The sequence below is a fragment of the Rattus norvegicus genome, chromosome X (assembly GCF_036323735.1).
Source record: "Rattus norvegicus strain BN/NHsdMcwi chromosome X, GRCr8, whole genome shotgun sequence".
Taxonomy (NCBI): Eukaryota; Metazoa; Chordata; class Mammalia; order Rodentia; family Muridae; genus Rattus; species Rattus norvegicus.
In genome coordinates this window covers 142,815,141-142,838,962 of record NC_086039.1, presented here as the reverse complement: position 1 = coordinate 142,838,962, position 23,822 = coordinate 142,815,141, and the positions used below count along the sequence as shown (strand labels likewise).

Here is a 23,822-nt window from a genome sequence, read left to right as displayed (position 1 = left end):
CTTCTATGAGGCCAATGGGTATGAACTAGTGAGCAAAGGAACACAGCTGAATCCTCCTAGCACAATGCTAATAGGATCTGCTTACCAGCTCTTTCTCATTCATTGTCCAGTCCTGAAGGGATTCTCTTTGCATTGATCCCTCAGTCTCCTGGTCTGCAAAGTGGAACTGCTAGTAGCTGCCTTCTGCTCCAATTCCCTGGGAGGCTGTGACAAAGCCTGGGGTTTTAAAAAATAAGCCTAAACCAGCTTTCAGCAATTGATGCTATAAATAACAGAGGAGGGATTCTATTATTAAATGTCCTTTGTTCCTAGAAGCTTCAGATAGAATGGGAAGGTTGAGAAGTAGAACCCTTCCCTTTGTTCTTGTGATACTGTTTCCATGAAGTTGGTTACTCAAACAGTCAGGGCCAAGAGCAAGCTCTGGGCTGGGGAGTACTGGAATCTGGGCTCCCTTTAAACAAGTCAGCCCGACTCTGGCCAGAGCAGGCTTGTAATATATCCTATTCCTGCTTGGCAAAAATAGAATAGCCAGGAGAACGCGAGGACTGAGACAACTGTTCCTGTTTTGAAAGCTTCGGAAGGATGTGGCTGCAGGTGGGGTTGAATGACTGTCCCTCAGAGTGAAGCTCAGCCAGGAAATTGTAGGCCCCATGGTAGGCAACTGAGATTTGGACTGGACTCTCCACAGTTCCCGTGGCCCTAGTGCCTGGTGAAGACACTGGTAAAAAATGGAAAACATTTTGCCTGGAGATGTTATTCATGTTTGCAATTCAATTAATTTTCACTTTAAATAGATCGGAGAAGCTCTGACAAGTGGCCAGAAACTGCTACTGAGGAGCTAATAGCCAGTAGGCCAAATTTCAGCCTTCACAGGTTTGGAGAGAATTATACCAGGAAGCCAGCAGCCTTTTCCTGTTGTGTTGGGTTGTGCTAGGAACCAAGAAACAAACAAACAAACAAACAAACAAACAAACAAACACCGGGAAATTGCCTTTTGGGCCTTTTTCATCTATTCAGCAATCCTGTAGTGGCTCTACAGGAGGCCCCACAGCACAGCCTCCAATATTCTGTATTTCCCTCTATTAACATCCCCTACCGCCCGCACACATCCACACTTTCCAAATGGTGGCACAAGTTGAGGCAAGTACTAGAATACACTGGGCACACACACAGGGTTTGTGCTATGGGAATTACAAAAACAACAGCACCCAGGAGTTTGCAAATTGAGCAAATCACTAGGAATTTAAAAAATAATTTTAAAAGTAATGAGGACCTAGACGTTCCCATATGTGAAGTGGGAAGTTTGAAAGTTTCAGCCTTTTCTGAGCTTTCTGTGTACCCAAAAGAGCTTATTTTGGAAATGGAATAAGTATGATTTTTTCCCTCATCAACTCAAAAGTGGTTGAACTGATTTAGCTCAAACTATAAAAAGATAAAAACCAAATGCGCCCTGGGACAAGATTTCTCAGTGGAAGTGAATTGAAGAAACTTGAGGGGCAAGATCATGAAAACATAAAACTTAGTGATCATATTCTTTCACTGTTTCTCTAGGTGTTCTTTAGAATCTTGAGGCTGAATTTGGGACACGGAGTTGTCAGTTAAGTAGGCCACAAATTCAAATTGATGCACTTAGTTTATGAAAAGATTGCTCAAAGTTTCTATGAATCTGATATTAGTTTTCTAAACGTTTTCATCATCTTCTTTTATTACAAGTTATTTACTCTCTTTTTAAAAATAGATTTGTGTATGTGTGTGCATATGTATACATGTGTGTGTATGTGTATGTGGTGTTTGTGTGCATGTGTGTGTGTGTGTGTGTGTGTGTGTGTGTGTGTGTGTGTGTGTGTATACCCCCAAGGCCAAAGGAATTGGATATCCATGGAACTGAAAATGCAGGTGGTTTGCAAGGCACTTGACATGAATGCTGGGAATAGAAGTTTCATCCTCTGCAAGAGTAGAATATGCTGTTAACTTCTGAGCCATCTCTCCCACCCTTATCTTTTATATATAAAGCTATTATTACATTTGTGTAACTAATGACTTTAACCTTGATCAATTAAAGAGAGAAGTGGTCTCAAGTTATTAAGAGCACATACTTTGGAGTCAGACGTAAATCCATGCACAAGCTCTTCTCTCTTAATAAGTACTTGAACTTGACAGGGAGCTTCAGCTAAACTCTGACTCTTTCTCCCGAAAAGTAGTGATGAACATATCATTGTGAAAATAGTTAAAGAGGACTAAGAAGAAACAGTGCAGTGTTATAACTAACTCTCCAAACTAAGGGTTACAGAAGTTGTTGTAGAATTTACAAAATTGAAGATGAGCTGGGATTCATATTATTTTCTACCAAATGCTCCAGATCAATATTTTTAAGTCAATTAGTACTGTGAGATACAATAAGAAAGCCATTGTATGTGGTGTACACACATAAAAGAAATAGGAATTTTAAAGACGTCACCATTATTGCAAGCAATGCATTATTTTCCAGTCTTGATTCTGTTTTATTGCATTCTGTTCTAACCATTTTCTTTCTTTTCATTTTTTAAGTGCAGATGGCAGCCTACTGAATAGATTGTATTACTGTGTAATGGGTCACAGCCCACACTTTGTAAACCACTTACCTAGATGAATCTGAGAAGGCAATTAGCACTCTCAGGAGCCCAGAGAGCTGTCTACTTCTGAATTAACACCTGTGGCCAAAGACTGAAGCCAAAAAAAAAAAACTTCTCTGAATTTCCCTCTCCACTAAAATGACCCCTTGGAACAATGAACGACAGCTTCAAAGTGACAAGACACAGATTCTCCTCATCCTTTCATCCCTGGCTTGGCACAATGGTGATACCAGTTTTAAATTTGGCCAAGGTGTGGATTTAATCTGCAGAACTTGTTGAACACTTGTGTGCCTGTGTTGTTTATGGGAGCTAGAAAAGAAAGTGAAAGGGCTGCCAGTTTCTCCAATTGTTCCTCTATGATGTCATCTACATATCAAGTTTCTGACATAACAGAGGGAAAAGCCCACTATTGGGTACGGTAACACTTTCCTTTCCAAAGGATCCTCCTCTGGAGATAGTGAGAGACTGAAACAGGGACATCTCACCAAACTCTGTGAACTTTGCTCCACCTCTCCGCTTTGGTGCCTTCGCCTTGACAGAGCCTTGGTCCAGTAAGATGATCTGCCCACAGCTGGTCTCCTACACTTAGAACAAATTGGAAGCAGGAGAACTTGGGGAAGGAATTTGGTTTCACTAAAAATAGCTGCAGTATAGACCCTGTGACTTACCACTCCTCAGAACAGCCCGATATGAACTGAACGGGGTCCACTGGCCACTGAGATTCTTCTCTATTTGTTTTTTCTTGCCTGAAGCCCTTAAATCCAAGGGGAACTTTAGGACTTGGGAGTACTTTGGCCCTGATGCAGACTCTTGAAAACCTCGGAAACGCATGGTGATGATATGACCAAGAATCTTCCTGGCTTCAGGAGTGCATGACCGTTGACACTAATAAAAACCAGGCCCTTTAAGCTTTGGTTAATGGTGGGACCTTGCTTGCTCTTCACCACCAGGCCCACCGCATCTCCACTTCTAAGGTAGGTGAAACGAGAATCACTGGGGGAAATGCTTCAGGAATTTGGATTCTGTTGGGTAATACTGGCCCAAGTTTCCTTTGTCTGGGGCAGGGAGACAAATGTCAGGGCAGGACAGAATCTACAAATGAAAAGCCTTTACTCCTAAAACAGCCAAAAAAAAAAAAAAAACCACGATAATATGTGGGAATTAATTATTTTCCCACCACAAAAACAAGTGATTAGTTATCGAGAAAACACTTAAACTTTTCAACTTAACTTTCTCTCAATTTTTATACCCAGATAGGCTTTATTTTGACTAGGTTCCTTTTCTTTCTTCTCCCACTACTGTGTGAATTTGCATTTGTCCCAGGACATTGCTTACCTCTATTCACCTTTTATGCCATGTAACAGCAAAGTATAATCTAGAGTTGACCAGAAATTGATCCCTATAGTTCAGGAAGTCCTTAGGAAAGATTCATTTGAACTAAGATTTGCAAAATACTTGATTGGATTTTATTTCCTTCTGGAAATGCTGCTGTTAAGATAGATTTCTGGTTTCTAGACTGTTCACAGTGATGAGCCTTGAGAAAGGAGGGGAACTGTAGGGGATTTGGCAAGGTTTGGATGAGAGGTAGGAGCCACTGAAAGGAAAATTAATCAGTTCGATACTGGAAGGCTCAGGTTGGCTTTGAGCATCGTGCTAAGCAAACTCCTAGGCTAGATCCCTACTCGCCAATAATGGTGTTTTCATAGAAATTAAGACATGCTTTTATGAGATACACTTTCTTTAAATGAAGATGACACTCTTAAAATACCACAAAGCTTGTGGCAACAAACCTCCTGACTCAGAACTGCCTTTGTATACTTTTACAAAATGCATCAGAAAAACACTTAAGCATTATATGTGTTCTCTCCACATCTATTCTTCTTGCCTTCTATCTTTAAGATACATGTGCCCAAATAACAAACATGAAATTTTGAACTTACATTAATCACCCTGAATGTTATATAACCTGATCCTCATTAAAGCATGAGTCACAATAAATGACTATCTGGTCTAGCTGCATTATTGCTTCACCTTTGCCTGCAACCTCGAAATGACCACAATTTTCAGGTTAAGCCTTCTGCTTAGTAGCACATCCTCCTAACACTTTCTACTTTCTTCAGTATCATCTTGAGGCTCATTCACTGTGTTGTAAGACTAGGTGAAACGTGAACATTCACAGTTCTTTTCCCCATGTTACTTTTAGTGGAGCCATATGGCATTACTACCGACTAGGCACACAAACATGTAACATTTTACTAAAAGTTGACAAGGGTTTTGCATTTACCCTAGGTATGTATTTTATGGAAATGCTATGGAGAACATAAATTATTTTTCTTTTGCTGAATAAGGAGATTTATTGCAAGTTACTTCTAAATAATGCCCTTATGCCTAGAACTTTGAGCAAGTGAGTCCAATAATCAAATTCCTATGTACAAACTAAACTTTTCACAAATGTATCCATCAGGAAAGACACCGAGTCCCAAATTCAATCACGAACAAACTACCAGGTTGGCTCAAAATGGCTCAAAAAATCACCTGGGAAGATTCTTTAGAACTTTAAACTCTGTGCTATATCCCTGGAAATTTTGACTCTGAAGGTCTGCGATAGTGCTGTAGATGTGGGATTTTTTTCAGCAAACAACCCTGGTAATTCTGATGCAATGTTCAATTTTGGAGGCTCTGGGGAGGTGCAGTTCTGCTATTGTTTTATTTGTTTGTTTAAATTTATCAATGATTTACATTGTTTCAGAATCAAGTTAAAGTTCCTTCGCTTGGCATTGTGTGTGGAAGCCCTTGCCTACCTTTGCAATCTTACTAACTCTAAATTGCCTAGTAAAATCGAGTTAGAGACTATCTTCCATTCTGCTTTCAAACCTGATCAGTTTCCTCCTGTTATTGCCTTTGATTCCTGTGTCTTTTTTCTGCATTCCCATATATATGTGATTGCTTATGGTCTACACTGTAGTGTACATAAGAATGATATGGAGGATTTTTTAAACATGCTAAGTCTTGGATCTCATTTCTTGGAATTCTGATTCAGTAGAACTGGAATTTTTAAATACTCCAGGGAATCTGATACTGACCTTATGTTCAGAAACAGTGAATGTAGCTCAAATACCATTTCTTTACCAGATCAGAAAGACAAATATTGCATTTTTCTCACTTGTGGATCCTAAATATATTCAGCTACATAATATATTATATATGCAGTGGAAGTAGAAGGAAGGCTGCCTATGGGAATAAAGAGAAGTCATGGGAAGAGGAGAGGGAAATGGGAGGGCAGGAAATAGATATGGTCACAATACTTGATATACTTCTATAAAACTTTATGAAACCTATCACTTATATAAAAGAAATAAAAGCAAAAATAAGTCAATGTAAAAAAATATAAGTTTAAAATCAGGTCAAAACCAAGCAAACAAAATAAGCAAGCAAGCAAACAAACAAAAAGGATCATTTTTTCCCAAGAGCACAAGCTTCATTGGAAACAATATCACAACCCATCTTGTCTCTGGAAACACCTTAAGCTTGAGAGTACAATGTGTCCTTCATCCCATTATGAGGATGATAACAATTCTGTTTTCAGGGCACAAGATTTCAGGGCACATGAGGGGAACTGAGTTTGGATGCTCAGAACCTATGTGCATAAAATGAGGAGTATAGTGGCACGTGCCTCAAATTCCAATGCTGGGACGGAAGACAAGAGGATCCCCGGGACTCGCTGGCCAGCAAATCTAGCCACACTTAAAATAAGAGGCCTTTCTGGTAAAGAGCTATAGAGAAAAGATACATGATACTGACATCTTGCTTCCTTGTATTGAAGCGTTCGCCTATAACACACACATTCATATGCCATGCACATAAAATAATAATAAATAAAAATAAAAGTATTATATCTTTCTGCTGTAGATGGAAGTGAGAGTAGGACATCGTACAACATAGTTTTATTTCGTCTATGGTATAAGTATATGAAGCAAATCTCTTAAATCTGAGGTTTGTGTAAGTTAGAGGGTCTTAGAAGCCTTCTTAGGTTGTACAATTTAAGATAGCAATGACTAGATTCCAGGGAGTCTCTTGGCTTCAGTAGGATGGGAAGCTCCTGGCACATTTAAATACAGTTCTTCTGCCATACAGAAGAGATGAACACAATGCCGGGGTCACAGAGGAGGGCAAGCTGCATGAAGCACTGGTAATCTGAATGAACTTGGAATAGACTTCTTTTTTTGGCCATATACAGAGCAGAAACTACATATGCTATAGAGTTGTTCATTGTTGAAATGTGGCTATTTCTTAATTTTAAAACAATATATATTTAAATAATATATATTTAGATCAATATATAATGTGTGTATATAATATAATACAACTATAAAATGCATAATTATATTGCTAATTTAGTATGTATTCTTCTACATTTTTGCTCTTCTAGAATTGTAGTAAACATATATAGTTTGCTTATGTGCACATATGCCTGTGCCTACCTTTTAAATTACAATTTGTATAGAAATTATGTAGTCAGTCACACTTTTCCATATCACATTCTTCTTGCCTTTCCTTGGTAATGTGATCTTAGATTCTCTAGGGGTTTATTTTGTTCACCCAGAAAATGAGAATAATAGTAGCCACCTCATAGGGCTATGAGGATTCAGTGAGTTGGAAATATAAACCAAAGCTGGGTACCCACCTGTAATCCCAGAAGTTGAGTAGCAGATGCAGGAGGATTCTAATTTCAAGGATAGTTTTGATTACATAGTTCTAGACTAGGCTAGGCTACATAAAGTACTCAATATTTAGTCAAATCAGTATTGTTCTTTTTTTTTTTTTTTCGGAGCTGGGGACCGAACCCAGGGCCTTGCGCTTCCTAGGCAAGCGCTCTACCACTGAGCTAAATCCCCAACCCTTTTTTTTTTTGTTCTTTTTTAGTCAAATCAGTATTTACTGCTATTGTTCTATTATTCCTATTCAACAAAACCTACAAATCACCTATAATTGTTTAATTTGAGTCTTTATTGCTCAGAGAACATGTTGTTATATAGATGAAAATAAGTTAGCCAAGCAATTCTACTTTTGTGGGCATTAATTTTACTTCCACATTTTGCTAGCAAAAGGCAAAATCATATATATATTTACATGCTGCCATTTTTCTTAGTCTGTAATAGATTCCCAAGAATAAAATAACTGGGTTGAAAAATGAACATTGCTTCTAATTTCACTCAGTGTTGCTCCATTGCTTTCTTAAAAGCACATAACAAATTCACAATTGCACTAGCAAGTCAGGAGTATACTTTACTCTGCAATATTACTATGTTGACCTTACAGCACTTTCTTTTATAACTGTTTTTGGCTGTACATGTATGTGTATGCACTATGTGTGTGTATAAATTCACCAAACTCAGAAGAAGGATCTTCCCCTGAGACTAGAGGTACAGATAGTTGTGAGTTGGTATGCGAGTTCTAGCAGCTGAACCTAGCCTTCCACAGTCTGAAAAAGCAGAAAGCACTCTTGACCACTGAGTCATCTCTCTAACCCTATTAGAACACTTTGTAAATGTTATTAGTCTTACATGTGAAATTGGTTGGTGATTTACTGTTCCTGGTTTAAATGTCTTCATATCAGTCGGAATTCTTTAGGGAAGAAAAAAAGTTACTTATGCAAAGCTGCAGCTCGGGTAAGTGCTGCAGCTCCTCCTTTTCCTCACCCTCTTCCTCCTCCCTGTCTGTCAATTTGTAGGGTTTCTTGTATTTTGCACTGTGAGTCCATCCTTTATATTATCACTATAAACTCATGTCTTTCCTAGGTATAGCTATGTTTCCACTGTCTTGTTAATCTGTTTGAATTGTAGAGATTTTGCCCAAATTCCGAGAAACCATATGTTGTAAAATGACAGTCATGACTTCTCAGCTTGAAGAATTAATTAAGAGGCTCTTTCCATTGAAGGGTTGAAGACATCACAGAATTTTTGCTATTCTTTATATTTTTCTTTACATATACATATAATTTTATTTTAGGTAAATAGAACCTAATTTTTTTTCAAATTAATAGCCTATTGCATCCATACTGCATTTCCAATCCATATTTGCTGAACTGAAATGAAATACCAACTTTTGTTATGCTTTAAATGTCTTAAATGATTGTATATGTATAATTGTGCATAATTGGCTTCGTTCTTAATCACGTTGTTGATTATTATGTGCTGCTGTCATTTCATTTGATTACAGTGACTTTAGAGTATAGTCTGATGTCTAGAAAGTATTCTTTTCTTTAGTTCCCTTCCTCCCGTTCTCTTTTAATTTTCATGCTTATTCTAGGGCATTTATTCATACATATAAGTATTAAAATATATTATGTGAATATCCTGTTTTTCTACTGAAAAAAAAACACATTGTGGATTTAAGTTGGAATTTGAAGATATAATATTGACGTTGAGAAAATTGAAGTCTTATATCAGCTCTTCTTGTTAATTGACTCATTTGGTTTGTTTTTGTTTTTCACATTGGCATTCCCATTTTCTTCATACCGACTTGAGGCTTTTTCAAGTATTCCAGTATCATATAGGGTATTTTCATTACTGTGAATATAATTTTATTCCATTTTCATTTCAGTGTTTACTACTTGAATAGAGAAACACTATATTCTGTGTGTGCACACGTGTGTTAAACAATTTTATATTCTTCCACCTACCCAATTCTCTGATAGATTGCATAGATTTTTGTTAGATTGATTTTGTTTTTAGTTTTACAAATAAAACATTAACAGATAAAGACATCAGGATAGATACAGGTATTTATATTAGTTTTTGGTATTTTTCATTAGCTAGAAACAGGTATTTATATTAGTTTTTGGTATTTTTCATTAGCTAGAAACTCTAAGGCTATTATGATTAATAACAGAGATATGAAGCATGGTTTGCTAGTTCTCATTTTTATTTCATTGGGTCAGTGCTTCGCCATTTGTGATTATATTTCTCATCCATTTTTGGTAAACTGTCTGTACTATTTCAAGATAAGTTAATCTTATTTAACTTAAAAACATATTAAGAGTGGAGCTAAATAATATCAAATGACTTTTAAGGCTATATTAATATCATTTATATTATTTTCCTCTAGGATGCAAATTATTGATGCAATAACTTATGATGAGGGAGTTACTGAACCTCTATCACATTTCCAAATTTAATAGTATTCATAGATTAGTAAGTTTGGTGATGCAAAAAATGAAAGCCTCAGTGGTGTGTGTGTGTGTGTGTGTGTGTGTGTGTGTGTGTGTGTGTGTGTGTGTGTGTAATTTTTAGTTGTGGGTCTTTGTATTAGTCAGATCCTGCTTGTTCTATTCTGGGCTCAGGTAAGCGACTCTAATTGTCACTGTAGATCTGTCTGGTGCTGTTGCTCCAGGCCATAATGCTTTGTACCCCATTTTTCCTAAGAAACCTCTCATTTTTCTATCAATCAAATCAATAATATCCATGGAGCTAGTCTCAAGGTGATTGCAAGGATACAAGAAGGAAGGAAAGTGTTTCCAAGGCCACTTAAGGCCTACATTGGAAAGAGTCACAATTCCATCTCATTTAATTCTTTATGTCAACACACTTGGCTTATTCCAAAATTAAGGTACAAAATATGAATACTTTGAAAAAATTTCTGAACAAAGGGAAAGGTGGCATTTACCACATTCTAATTGGTCACAATTTAACTTTATTCAAAGACTCCTGGTTTGTATTAAAAATGTCAGCATTTATATCCAAATATGTTTGAAGATTAAATTTAGATTGATGTTATAAAAATAATTAAAGGGGTTGCTTACTATTTTAGCTTTAGATAATTTAAATAATATTGAAATATTTATTTCCTCAAATATTTACAGTAGTATAAAAACCTGTGAACTTTCTTGCTGTGGTGACTTGCTCAATGATAAATACTTATTCATTGTTTCATTCTTTTACTTGATAAATTGGCAATTGAAAATTTCTGCCTTTTAATGAGTCTATATAGTTTACTAAAAGAAAAAAATTATTTTCAAACATTGCTACTAAAGATTTAGCATTTAATTCTTCACATCTAAATTTCTTATTTGTCTTTACTGCTGGTTATATCTCCTTTCACATTTTAAGACTTGGAAGTATTTATTTATTATTTAATCTGAATTCCAAGAGGGCTATCTTCTCATTGGTATTTCTCAAAGAATAACCTTTATTTTATTAATTCTAGAATTTTTATTCTTCGTTTTCTTATTTCTTCCTCATTGTATTTGTGATTCTTTCCAAAACATCATAAGACAAATACTAATCTAAGTTCTCTTCTCATATTTGTTTGTCAATGTTAAAAGAATATATAGGTTATTTTCCTGGGAAAAGCTTCTTCTATGCCATCTATATTTTAGAATAAAGTGATTAATTTTTATGACTTTCAGGTTGTTTGAAATTTCACTTTGGATTCATTGGTGTTTTATGAGTACATTTCTTACATTTGATGAGCTTACTTTTGCATAATTTCAATTATTTCAGTAATGTAGCTGTTGGACTCAAAGAACCCCTTTTCCATTTTTGCTTTACCTTATTCTCTGTTTCATCCTTTTCTTAGTATTCTTTGAGATCTGTCTTTGAAATTTCTCACATTGTTTACCCTCACAATGCTCATTTTGATATTTTTGCCTTTGTGCTGTGTGTTATCTTCCTGGTCGCTGTTTTTTTTTTTTTTTTTGCTTTGTTTTGTTTTGTTTTTTATCTCAGCCACAGTTCTCCTTTTTTGAAGTACCAGAAAGTCTATTTTATGCTGCTGTTGAACATTTATACATATATTTCATTATTGGAAAGGATGGTGGTTTATAAGTTACCATTTAACTGTCCTTCAGTTAAAGTAGTTAAACTTTTTTGTTGATAGCTTATTAAAGTTGCCTCGTGGTCAAGGGGGTAGCAACTCAAGTTGTAATATGGCTCTCAATTGGTAAAAAACTAAATTCTTAGGGGAAGAATCTTCTTTCTAGGTTTATAGTGTCCCCATCTGTTGTCCTAATGAATTCCTTTTTATCCTCTTGAAGTCTTAAGGCAGCAGGCATATGGATCAGTTTTTTTTTTTTCAGTTTCTGGTCTCCTTTTGTGAGGTCTTTATAGTGCTGCATCAATGATTTACTTTGCACTTAACAGAGTAAGAAAGACAGCAGTTCTTTTGCCAAGACTCTCACAACATGCAGGACACAACTCATATTTAGCTGCTTCCCGTAAGCTTCCATAAGTCTTTTGCTCTGGAAAGATGAGTACTACGCAGTTTGCAATGAGAAACACTGTAAGCTAAAGTTCTCACTTTCCTAGAGTCTTCTCACATAGTGGACTCTAGTTATACTTCTTCACAAAGAATTGCTCTATAATAATACAGGACTGGTGGTGAGATTCAGGGTGGATAACTGTAATAGTTTGAGTACAGTTGTAAAAATAATCACTAAAATATTATGAGGTTATGCCAGCAAGTTGGTTTAGCAAGTAAATGCACTTGCTCACAAGCATGGTTACCATTGTTTGATCCAGAACCTCCGTGAAAGGAGAGAACTGACTTTCACAAGTTGTTTTCTGAATGCTAAGGCATGAATATTGATGCCTATGCATATATATGCACATGCACATATGTATCCTCCACGTATATACCTATCCTGATACAAATGCATACATGCATGCACTAAATAAATCTAATAAAATTATAGTACTATGTTAAGGGGTTTCATATATTTTAATTTTAATATATTTCTTTAAAAAGGAGGCATGAGAAGAGTGAATATATAGAACATTTTTGTTAGGGGGTCAGAAAAATATCTTCAATCACTACAACTTGAATCTCTGTAGAAAACAAGAAAATAAAAATTTGTTAGAATCATGTAAAGTTGTCAGTTTTAGTTACATAAACTTAATAGGAAGCAGGAACTCAGAGATTTATGTTCATTCATGGTGTTTGACCATTCATAGCACCTTAAGAATATTAAGCCTGTTTTACTCTGATCATCTTAGATTTCAGTTTCTCTCAATAACAAAATCTAACGTATATGGACAAATGTTTCCAAAAAGAAATTGTATCTTCTAACTGAAGCCTTCTTCACTTCGGTGACTATGGAAAGTTTGGAATGCTTTAGGGCCAGTGACAATTTTCAATTTATCTTGGGCTATCTTTAGCCTCCTATGGAGCCATTCCTCGCACAGATGAAAACCTTTAGGAATGTATTAGCTTAATAAAACCAGTTTTCAGCAACTAAAATGTTTGGCATATAGGAGTTCGAATCCTATGGCTGAGGTTTCTCTTCATTATTGTTAATATTTCCACCAATGTATATTGAAAAGTACTTTGATTCATGGCATACTTTGTTCTATTACTACAGAAATTTCATGAAACTGTTTCCATTCTGAAATCTGGAATTGGGGATGAATTAAATATGTATTCCACAGGCCATGATAACTCATGTTTGTCTCTTTTGAGGCAAAAGTTGTGGTTTTACCTAAACCCCTAGATTACAAGGAAGAGACTTCAGGGAAATGTAGTCCCTACCCTTACCAGGAAGTGAGAAGGATAGGTAAGTTCGCAGGTGTAGTCAGTAAAGTCATTCAGATGGGGTACTGAGCATGTATGCACTCTACTAGCCCAGTACTCAAAAGGAAGACAAGGAGAGCCTAGAGTTATAGGAGGGTCTAAGGGAGCCACTGGAAGGGACTCCTGCACTTCAACTGTGTCATAGTACTCTTGACTAGAAGTTTCAATGTGGCTCAGAACTGTCATCTCCACTCTCAATAAATCCCAAGTATCACTCCTTATTGACAGATCTTTCCCGAGTCTTCTATCTGATGGCAATCAGAGACTTCTTGAAAATGTCAGCATAGGCTTTTGAAACAAAATAAATCTGAGGCAAAATCCTGATACTGTTATTCAATATCGATGACGACATGAGCAGATAAATTGCCCATTCTTAGTTCCCTCTCCCCCTCTCCCTCCTCTTTCCTTTTCCCTTCTCTCTTCCCTCCTTTCTTCCTTTGCGGTGGGTCTTAGTATATAGCAGTGGTTTGCCTGAAACTTGCTGTACAGACCAAGCCTGCCTTTATTGTATATTCTTTGGCCTAGAGCAAAAACTAACCAACTGGGACATCAAAAGTATTATTCGAACAATTTTTTGTTTTCTTAAAATTGAGTAGGTTATTACAGTAGTGTAGCACTGGATGGCACAAAACAACTGTATTACAAGCAATTTCAAAGGAAGGAAAGATAAGCATAATTTTCTTGTCATCATTGACCCAAATTGCTTTTTTTGTATTTGTTCCTGTTTCAGTAGTTGTTTATAGTTCTTCTTTCCTAAATTTTTATAGCTACATAGAGTACCACTTGAATATGATTTTCGTGATAGGCATAAAAACAGGCCTCTAATCTTGATATGGTTGAAAAGCTTTCAAGGAATTACCCAAGAGAGAAGTCTCAGTCGAAAAACATAGGAACACTGATCATATAAACAAGGCATGTCTAACTTGTGATGTATAGGCCACACACATATCTCCCCTGACAGTTATGCCTATGGCCCAACAAATTTTTAGATGACAATGTCATATCACAGTGTCGAAAGGCTAGTCACCTCTCACAATCTTTTAGAAGAAAAGAAAGATTTCTAATAAAGGTTTGGGTTGTAAGACAGAATTTGAGAGAAGCAGGGAGAAATGTAAGAGACCGAATTCCATAAAAATGTGGCAACCCACCTTGAAGCTTGTAGTGGGATATTTCCCTTAGGAATCAGGAACTGGGTAAAGAAGAGTGAGAAGGCGTGACTGAGCAGAGTGATTAGGTGACCTTTGAAGAAGGACAGCCAGATCCTTGGCTATGGAGCAATGGGGTCTCTGAGAGTATTGACATTAGGCCAGAAATCAGTTATGCAATGTGGATTCTTATGTGAATGCCATGACTTCTGGTTAAGCAGCTCTGCATCTTAGGCAACCCTGGCATAAGTGACAGCTGGGTGATGCCCACTTACCACAATCCCCACACCTGTCCATCAGCACGCTCATGGAAGTGGAATGTGAATAGCATACCTCTGTGTCAACCATACTGGGTTAGAGTCTAGCATTGACAGAGTAACAATGCAATAGCCTGTAAGTCCTGAGAGTTCTGCTCTTGTCTGGGTGCATGAATTTCTCTGTGGAACTCTCAGAGTTGCTGGTTATTCCATAATAAGTGCAGAACATGTCACATTATAGAGAGGAAGGAACAAGAAATTTTGAAAGCAAAGACTTATTTGAGCCATTGGCCTGGATAAGCCTCTTAGTGGTTGTGTTTGTGTAAGTTGCTCTGCCTTTCTGAAGAATTGGCCTGCTGATAGTAATGCAGTATTTCTTTGATTATAAAATGACATAATATGAGTAAATATTTGGTACAGGCAAGAAACCTAGTGGATCTATGAATAGCATTATGAAGTGGGATATTTATTATGCCTTTTATTATATGATAGGAATTGTGGTAGACCATGGTTGGGATAGGCATCTGGGGAGTTTATCCTGAAGAGTTATGTAGAACCCTTATTTCTGGGCATCTTTGTCAGAGAAGTGAAGATATAGCCAAGCACGAATCTGTTAATAACTAAATATTAGACCTAAGATTTTCTCGACAAGAAAAATCTTTTACCATTATCAGAATGATTGCTAAAGTAAAGGCAAGAACAGAACCTGACAAACTTTGAGAATCTTACCTGGGCCATGTTGTGTGCTGAGAAATGATGGCAAAGTCTTTTGTTTGTGAATGACTTATTTATTTTTGTGTGTTTGACTGATTTGCCTACATATGTATGTACCACACTCATGTCTGGTGTCCACAGAAGTCAAAAGAGAAAGATACTCTGTAACTAGAGATACAATGGTTGTGAGCTGTCTTGTGAGTGCTGGGAATGAAACCCAGGTCCTCTTGATGAGCGACCAGTGTTCTTAACCTCTGAGATGTTGTTCCAGGTTCCTCTGAGTGTTGAGAGAGTGGTTAATACAGACTTTAAACTGTGAGATAAAGGCCAATGTTGACCATTCACTCCTCCTTGTCATAGGCAATTCTGAGTGCTGTGCAATGATAAGAATTCATGATAGACATCCCATGCTTCCGGTGATGTCTATTGTTTTGAAATGTGAAATGATAGGGGTTCTTGATGGATAGCTCTTGTTGCCCAGTGATATCCATTGTTTTGTAGTGTGACTGAATCTTCCAATAAAGTCTGTCTCAGTAATTTCCCCTTCCCTGAACAATCAAGAGACAAACATTTAAAACTGTCAATTTCTCACAAGCATTCTAATTTGAACAGTTATAATGGTCCTAATGCTTAGTTTTACAGGAGGCAGAAAATCACCTATCTGCTTGCTGTGGGTTGTGAATATCTTTTTTTTTTCTTTTTTCTTTTTTTCTTTTTTTCAGAGCTGGGGACCGAACCCAGGGCCTTGCGCTTGCTAGGCAAGCGCTCTACCACTGAGCTAAATCCCCAGCCCCGGGTTGTGAATATCTTAATGTTAAGCACCTGGTGGATAAATTATTGACATCTCCCTGTCTTATACCTGTTATTCCCTTCTAAAATCTAGTTTGAGCCATAGCAGGCAAACAGGAAACAGAAAATCTTGGGTCCAAAGTAATCTAGGGTTCTCAGTTCCTTTATTAAGCATTTGTGTAACAGAGCACACCAAAGCTGGCTATCTTTAAATGATATCCAGTTTTATCATAATTGTGTGGATTAAGGATCTGGATAGAGTACAGAAAAAGAAGGCTCTTTTCTGCCTCTTAAAATCTGGTAAATTTTAACTTGGTTGTCTGCAGCAAGCTGAGATTGTCTGACTTAGGCCACATAGCTAGGATTTTGGTAATTGCCATCACCTGTGTTCCTCCACACTCTTTCACACGACCCCTACTGAAGGCCAGTTTGGGTGTCCTGATTTGCTTTCTGCTGCTGTGATAAAATACTGACCAAAACCACCTTGGGAGGGCTTACTTGGCCTACAAGGTGGGAACTCAAAGCATGATTCTGGAGAGAGGAACTGAAACAGAGACTGTGAAGAAATAGTGTTTAGTGGCTTGCTTCTCTTGACTTGTTCAACTCTCTCTCTCTCTCTCTCTCTCTCTCTCTCTCTCTCTCTCTTTTCTTTCTTCCTTTCTCCCCCCACCTTCCTTTTTCCCCCTGAGACAGTCCCTCTGTCTGTATAACAGACCTGGATGTTCTGAAGTTTGCTATGTAGACCAGGCTGGCCTCCAACTCATAGAGTTCTACTTGTGTCTTCCTCCCTAGTGGTGTGTGTCACCATGTCTGGCTTCAACTACCTTTTCCCCTCATTAATGTATTTATGCACTTTATATCCTGACTGCAGTCTCCTCTCCCTCCTCTCCTCCCAGCCCCACTTTCATGCCCCTCCTCCCCATCTTCTCAGAGAATGGGAGGCCCAATGGTTACCGAACCACTCTGGCACATCAAGTTGCAGTAGAATTAGTTGCATCCTCTCCCAATGAGGCCAGGCAAGGCAGCCCAGTTTTCAACTACCTTTCTTAAACAACCTCGGCACCTCTGACAAGGGACTATATCACCCATAGTAAACCCTGCCACATAAATTAGCAATCAAAAAATTGTTCCACAGACCAGTCTGATTCAGAAAATTCTTTAGTTGAGATTCCCTCTTCACAGGTATTGCCTAGTTTTGTGTCATGTTGACAAAAAGTAACTATGACATTGGGCTTCTTCACATCATGAATGTCAGGATATCAAGTGTCTTACATAGTAGCTGGATTTCCCCCAAGAGAAAGTTTTTCCAGATCTTTTAAAGATTTTTCCAGGACCTGACACAGCATAACTTCTACCACATTTTATTGTTCAAAGAACAAAAACATCATGGATTCAATTAGCTGTGTATTAGATGTTAACTATATACAATGAAATGATGTGAATTTACAGGTGTGCAAGAACTTCTGTGCTTCTAGTACATGACTGTTGCAGCTGTTTTACTCAGATTTGCATTACTATCTTTACATTGCAGTGAAATACCCGAGGCTTCTCATTTCATAAAGATAAAAAGAAAGGCTTATTTAGTTCAGTTGTGCAAAGCTGAAAGTTCAAACATCAAGATGAAAACTCCTCACTCTGAAGAAGAGTTTCAGCAGGAGTGTGTATCAGGTCAAGAGGTCACATCACACATATCATGGTGGAAATGAGGGCTATATATTATATGTGTGAGTATAGAACTCCTTACCTCGATAAATAGAAAGTCACAAAGGCAGATTTTGCTGTCTCAAACCTGTTCTGTAGTGGGTCATACATATGCCTATGACCATCCTCTTCACCTTTAAATGGCGCTACCCTGAAGATCAAGTCTTTGGTTATATAATAGACACTTAGTGGGTACTTGGACTACATGTAAACTACAGGAATGGCTAAAAGCAACAACAATGAAACTACTTAATTTGTGTCACAAGTCCTTGTGCCAGGAATTTGAAAAGGATCCCATTAAATAGTTCTCAATTCAAATGGTCTCTCACAAGAATGCAGCCAGATGTGAGATGAAGTTGATATTACCTGGTAATGTGGATTGTATATCTAAGGTGCAGTTCTTTCTTGACTTGCCAGCAATGTGGGTTGTTGTCAGGGAGATCAGCATAAACCATCATCTTGACAGCCTAGTTGTAAACTCTCCAGAGCGGTTGGTTATGCTTCATACATGATGATGGTGTGAAATAGGCCACCAGGTAGGTTAGACATCTCTGTCTGATAATTTCCAATTTACTCTAAAATTAAGAAAGCATAACTTCTACCATATAGTATAGGTTGAGGAACTTTTGAGCCCTACCATGGTTTTCAGCACTTAGAGAAGGGAGATACAGCACGCTTGTGAATTTAAGACAGCTCGTGAGTTACAGTGAGACCTTGCCAGAAACAGAAGAAAGCAAGGCAGAGCAAATGTCTCGGTGGTCTGCCTATGCACTGCAGGGACCACCTTCTGATCATCCTGGCACAGATGTGAGAGCCTCTTTCACCAGGTCATTTTCCTTACCAAGTATTTGAGAGCTGGGCACTGGAGGCCAGAGTACAGATTCATTGGAGCCAGTGCTAATGGTATTTCCATATTAAACATGTGGGAGGAGATAAAAATGCAGCAGACCCATTTCCTTTACAAACATAGCTGAGTATAATCTCACTAGCAGAGTCAGAAAGTTTATTTGGATACCATTGCTTGGCTGTGCACTTGAATAGTCATAATTCCTGGGGTTTGGCATGAAAGCTCTAATGATGACCATTGATCTGTCTCAACACAGGCACTATATATATATAAAACTATATATATATATATATAAAACTATAGTGTTTTTGCATGAGGTGTTTATTTTTTTTATGTTCTGATTATTTCTTTTGCTGGATGATTTCCAGTGAGGGAACACAATTTTACATACTTGTGCTCATGAACACGCGCGCTTCATTCACTCTCCCATGCAGACATCTCGCTACATCACCTCAATGATATTAGCTAACCGAGACTTCACCTGTGTTTGCTATGCTTACTGTTTTATTGTCTTTTAAGGAAGAATTATATCTGGCTTCCAGCTGGATGTTAGTCTTGCTGACTATAGAGCTGTGGGTAGAGATTATTGGTAAAGACAAAGAACCCTCTAAAACCATAATGTGGTAACCCTGTGCAAGCTTACCAGGAGGAGACAGACAAAACAAATTGTATAGGAAAACCAGAATCGAGCAACACACACACACACACACACACACACACACACACACACACACACACACAGTGTGAGTCTTCACCTCTGGCCAGCTGTCCAAGTTGAGAGACAGACTGGTTCTTCAAGAAGAGAGAGAAGGGATCTGGCTTGCCAAAAGGACAGAGAGTGAAACTGACCTAGTATGATGCTGTGTGTGTGTGTGTGTGTGTGTGTGTGTGTCTGTGTGTGTGTGTTTGTGTGTTTGTGTAGTGTGTATGTATGTGGTGTGTTTAAGGAGGTTGACAAAGACTTTAAAGAAATGTCCAGTGAAAGTGAAGTGTTTCTCTTGTTTTAAGAGGCTGAGGAAAGTGCTATGAGGTGATGTGCTAAAGAACACTTTCGGTGTTAGAGATAGATACACCTGGATTCTTACCCAGGCTCCACAAATAACCAGGCCTGTGACCTTTTAAAAAAACTATTCAGTGTAGAGAAAGCTAGTTAGACATGGTGGTTTATGTCTGTAAGCTTAGTACCTGGGAGTACAAGGCCTGATTTCCTCATTTGAAAATAGAAATAATAATATGAACACTTACTAGGGATGATAGGAAGTTTAAATAAGGTACTGATGCAATGATTGAGTATCACTTCTTGGCACAGGTCAGGCATTAAAACAATGGTAGCTATTATTGGGTATAGATTACACACGAGAACCTTTTGTTTAATTGCCTTTCTCTTGTCCTTTTCTCCAAACACACATTCAACCATTTTAATTTTTGTCTTTTGAAAAGAAATTTCTTCTTTATCTGAATACTGATGTTAATTAATGGTCTAACCTTGGCTTAGGTAATTACATTGTGTCATCAAGCTCCAGGTTATTAGATATTATTTGCAAGAAAAGCAGGCCTACAGTTCCTCTCAGACTGAGCATGGAGGCTGCAAATTGAGTTTAGAGGATTACTGACCTTTAGACCCTGGCTGGTAGCAGGGCCAGCCCACACTCCTGGTCTTGAAAGCCACAGCAGGCTCTTGTAATTGAGTTACTGCCTGGGATTCAGTAGGACTAATCCATCTATATGATTTCTTCGCCTGGTTTAATATCATTAACAAAACCAAATTAAGGAGAGGGTGGGAGTGAGGTGGGATGGAGTGAATGGTTTCTCTGCTTGGGGCTCGCTAGCACATCTCCACAGGCAGGGTACAGTGTACGTTTTGATGAATGGGTTGAGGGCTCTGTGAAGCCATGCCCTCGGCCACTCCACTCTTTAACAACACCCATCTGTCCCCACTGACAGAAAGGACAGTAGGGGAAAAGGTTTCCTAACACCAGGGACTGATTATTGGCCTCCTTGCGCCTCCTTTCCTATCCCTTGACTTCTTCTTCCCCTTATGTCCCATGTACAATTTCTGGTTTCAGAGCGGCTTTTCCTTTCAGTTCTACTAGGGATCTTCCCTGGGTTGTCAGAAGTGTAGCCTGGGAGATAGGCTGATCCTATTTATCTTTCTGCAGCACTAGAGGCTTGTCTCACCTCACTTCACAGGAGGTTGGCTAACCTGAGCAGTGGGGGACTACAGGGAGGAGGGTTGTGTGGTGGTGCCAGTGAGAAGCAGCAAGCAATAGGTCAGTTTCAGTCTCTGCCCTATTGGCAAGCCAGATCCCCTCTCTCCCTTCTTGGAGAACCAGTCTGTCTCAACTTGGACAGCTGGCCAGACGTGAAGAGTCACAGACTCCAGGGCAGATTTCACCGTAGTTGCCAACAGCGGAGTCCCCAAAGTGTAGGTGGCAACCAGTGCAGCCAGAAAGGCAAGCACTGGAAGTCTAGGGAGTAATAAGGGTGGAGATTAAGGACTCCTGGCTTCTTTGTTCAAAGGGGATCGAGAGAGCCCACTGTGGCAGCAGTGGAGGACCTTGCCTGTCCGAGGAAATAGGGAACACCCCGCTGACAAGATCGCCCGCACTCCGCTAGGCTGCCAGGCTTTTGCAAGGCGGCAGCTGACGTCTGCGCGCCCCTGCCGAGCTCTGTTTTTACTACAGCCGGCAGGCGGCTTTGTGGAGCCCCGCCCTCGCCGCCCCCCCCACCGCCCCCCGCGTGCCCACACCTTGTGGTTTATATAGAACGTACCCCAGTGCTGATTCCTGGCTCTCTGGGATCAGAGAGTTCTTTGCCCTGAGAGTGGCAGCGAGGGAGCAGGCGAGCTCCGAGGGGGTGTGGGTGTAGGGAGAGAGAACAGGTAAGGGCTTTTGGTTCCCGCTCATCTGCCGGCCAGCAACTCCGGGGCCCCTCTTTTGGCCGAAAGACTGGGATCTGGAAGCGGATTAAATAGAAAGGAGCGAACCTCCCTTTCCGAATCCCCGCGGGCGAGAAGCTGCGCGGCTCTGCGGTGTAACAGGCTCACACATTGCTCATCACATGTTCAAACATTTCCCTTTCGGGGAGGCTCGTTATTTTTAAGTGAATATTTTCGTCTTTGTTTTGATTTTTTTTAAACAAAACCTTCCTCGGGGTTTTATTTTGATTGAGTTGGCGGCCCTCAGCAGATTGGGAGAGGCGGGGAAAAGCAGCCCAGTAGAGCTTGGGCAGAACACCCAGGCAACTCCCGGCGTGGCCGGCGCTCGTGGAGCGAGCGACCCGCAAAGAGCCCGGGCAGGCCGGCGGCGAAGCTGGGGATCCCGGCTGCGCCTCCCGGGTGCCCGGAGGTTCCTGAGCGCGGCTCTCCGAGGGCGGGTAGGAGCGGCGGGGCGCTGGAGCGGCGGCCACCCCGCTTTGTCTCTGCACTTCTGGAGCGCGGCGAGCGGCTCCTCCCGCGGCCGGCCGCTCAGGCTCGGGCGGCGGCTCCTCCTTCACCCCTCTCTTTTCCTCCCCATTCTTTGGCAGGCGGCGGCAGCGGCGGCAGCGGGAGAAAAGCGGATTCCGCCGGGAGCCACACTGAGAGCTCGCGGTCGCGACTTGCCGCCCTAAGCGCTCTCGCAAGTCCAGCCAGCTCGGCGAGGACTTCCTTCTCCTGGACGAACCTTGTCAAGCAAGCTGGGATCTATGAGTGGAAAGGTGACCAAGCCCAAAGAGGAGAAAGATGCTTCTAAGGGTAAGCCCACCGGGCAGTCCGCCTCCTTCCCTTCGCTAGGTTGCCCTCGCCCCCTTGTGTGCGCGCCGCCCAGTGGCTCCTAGTCTCTGTGCTAGACCCTAAGGTGCCCATGACCTCTGCGACCCCGGACAAAACCCGGAGGTCTAGGCTTCTGAGGAAGTGTGGGTTTGCACCACTTTCCCTCCATCCTGGCGGAACTGGGGCCCCTCCAGTCCCTCCAGTTTCTTCCACTGCCCCTTTGAACGCATGGTGGCCGCGCTGCGGGCAGAAGAAGCTGCAGGAGCCTGGAGCGCAGGGAACGGATCTGCCTGCTACAGACTGGACCTCTCTCTCTCTCTCTCTCTCTCTCTCTCTCTCTCTCTCTCTCTCTCTCTCTCTCTCTCTCTCTCTCTGCCTCTCTCTGTGGGTGCCTGTTAGTGTGTGTGTGTACGCTCCAGAGAGTGTGCATATGTGTGCTGCGCGGGTGCAACATGGTGACATACTCAGGAATTTGTCCCACTCTCAGGACCCAAGCACAGACCCACGTTCAACCCCCCTTGCTGTGCCCTCAAATGCAAACAAAGAGCCTGGCCCATATGCAGAACCCTTCCCCCATACTTCTCACCTCACACCCCTTACTCCCCAACTTCCTACCCACTGCACTCAAGGGAGAAGACAGGAACGTGCACCTTTTGACATGCCGCGTGCAAAAGTGAGCAGTCTGGATACCCTGGCGCCGCCCGTGTTGCGCCTCAGTAGCGCAGCCTTGCCAAGCCCCGGGAGAACAAAGGCTGTTGTCCCCTTGCCACTGGTGCCTAGTGGGAGTGAGCCTCTGCAGGAGGGCATAATTCATTTCCTCAGCTCCCTGGGATATAGCCACCTGGCCCAAGGAACCTGGTCCCAGGTCCCCTAGAGTGTACTTCTCGGCCTGGGGGCCTCCCGCAGGCAGGATGGGGACATGCAGCAGAGCAGGGCTCAGGCTGGTTAGAACTCAAGAAAAGGAAGGGGTGTCCTCTGTTACCACCAGCTTGTACTAGAGGTTGTCTTGCTGAGGGCCCACCTAGGCAGGGAAATGTAAGCTGGAGACAGCAGCCTTGAGGACCAGGGCATTAAGATAGGCAAGGGGCAAGGTCTGGAAGAGGGGTGAGGCTCAGGTGCCTGTGTGTCCAAATAACTACAGTAGACATTGGGTTGGGCTAGGTCCTAAGAACCACAGGTACCTTGAAATGCAGAAACTCACTCCAGGTAAAGTGGGGTTGCAACAGCAGGGAGTCGGAGGAATCCCAGCCCTTGTTGATTGTGCATGGGGACAGGGGGTTGTATCAATTCTTTCATGAGCCCAAGCACTCCTTTCTCTCTCACTCTTTCCCCTGTTCCCCTTTCTTCTCTCCTTACTTCTTTCAGTACTTGCTTTCTTAGGAGAGTCTAAGGCAATGTCAGCTTTCCTCCCTCCCCCAGCCACCAGCCGTAGAAAGTTGT

The 23,822-nt window shown here is 40.5% G+C and overlaps 1 protein-coding gene across 5 annotated transcripts in view; it reads left to right on the top strand.

Annotated features, from left to right (window-relative positions):
- Window positions 1-381: 381 nt before the first annotated feature.
- The window catches only part of Fgf13 (fibroblast growth factor 13), a 526,201-nt gene continuing 502,760 nt past the window's right edge, over window positions 382-23,822 (top strand). The window contains exons 1-3 of one of the 5 annotated variants that reach the window (XM_017602169.3): window positions 382-594; window positions 2,553-3,586; window positions 22,157-22,364. In XM_017602169.3, coding sequence (XP_017457658.1) covers window positions 22,316-22,364 — 49 coding nt within the window. In that variant the 5' untranslated portion in view covers window positions 382-594; window positions 2,553-3,586; window positions 22,157-22,315. Of the gene's footprint in view, window positions 595-2,552; window positions 3,587-21,307; window positions 22,007-22,156; window positions 22,365-23,822 lie in introns of those variants that run through there. The other 4 variants (XM_017602168.3, XM_063280343.1, XM_063280342.1 and 1 more) reach the window with 4 other exon arrangements.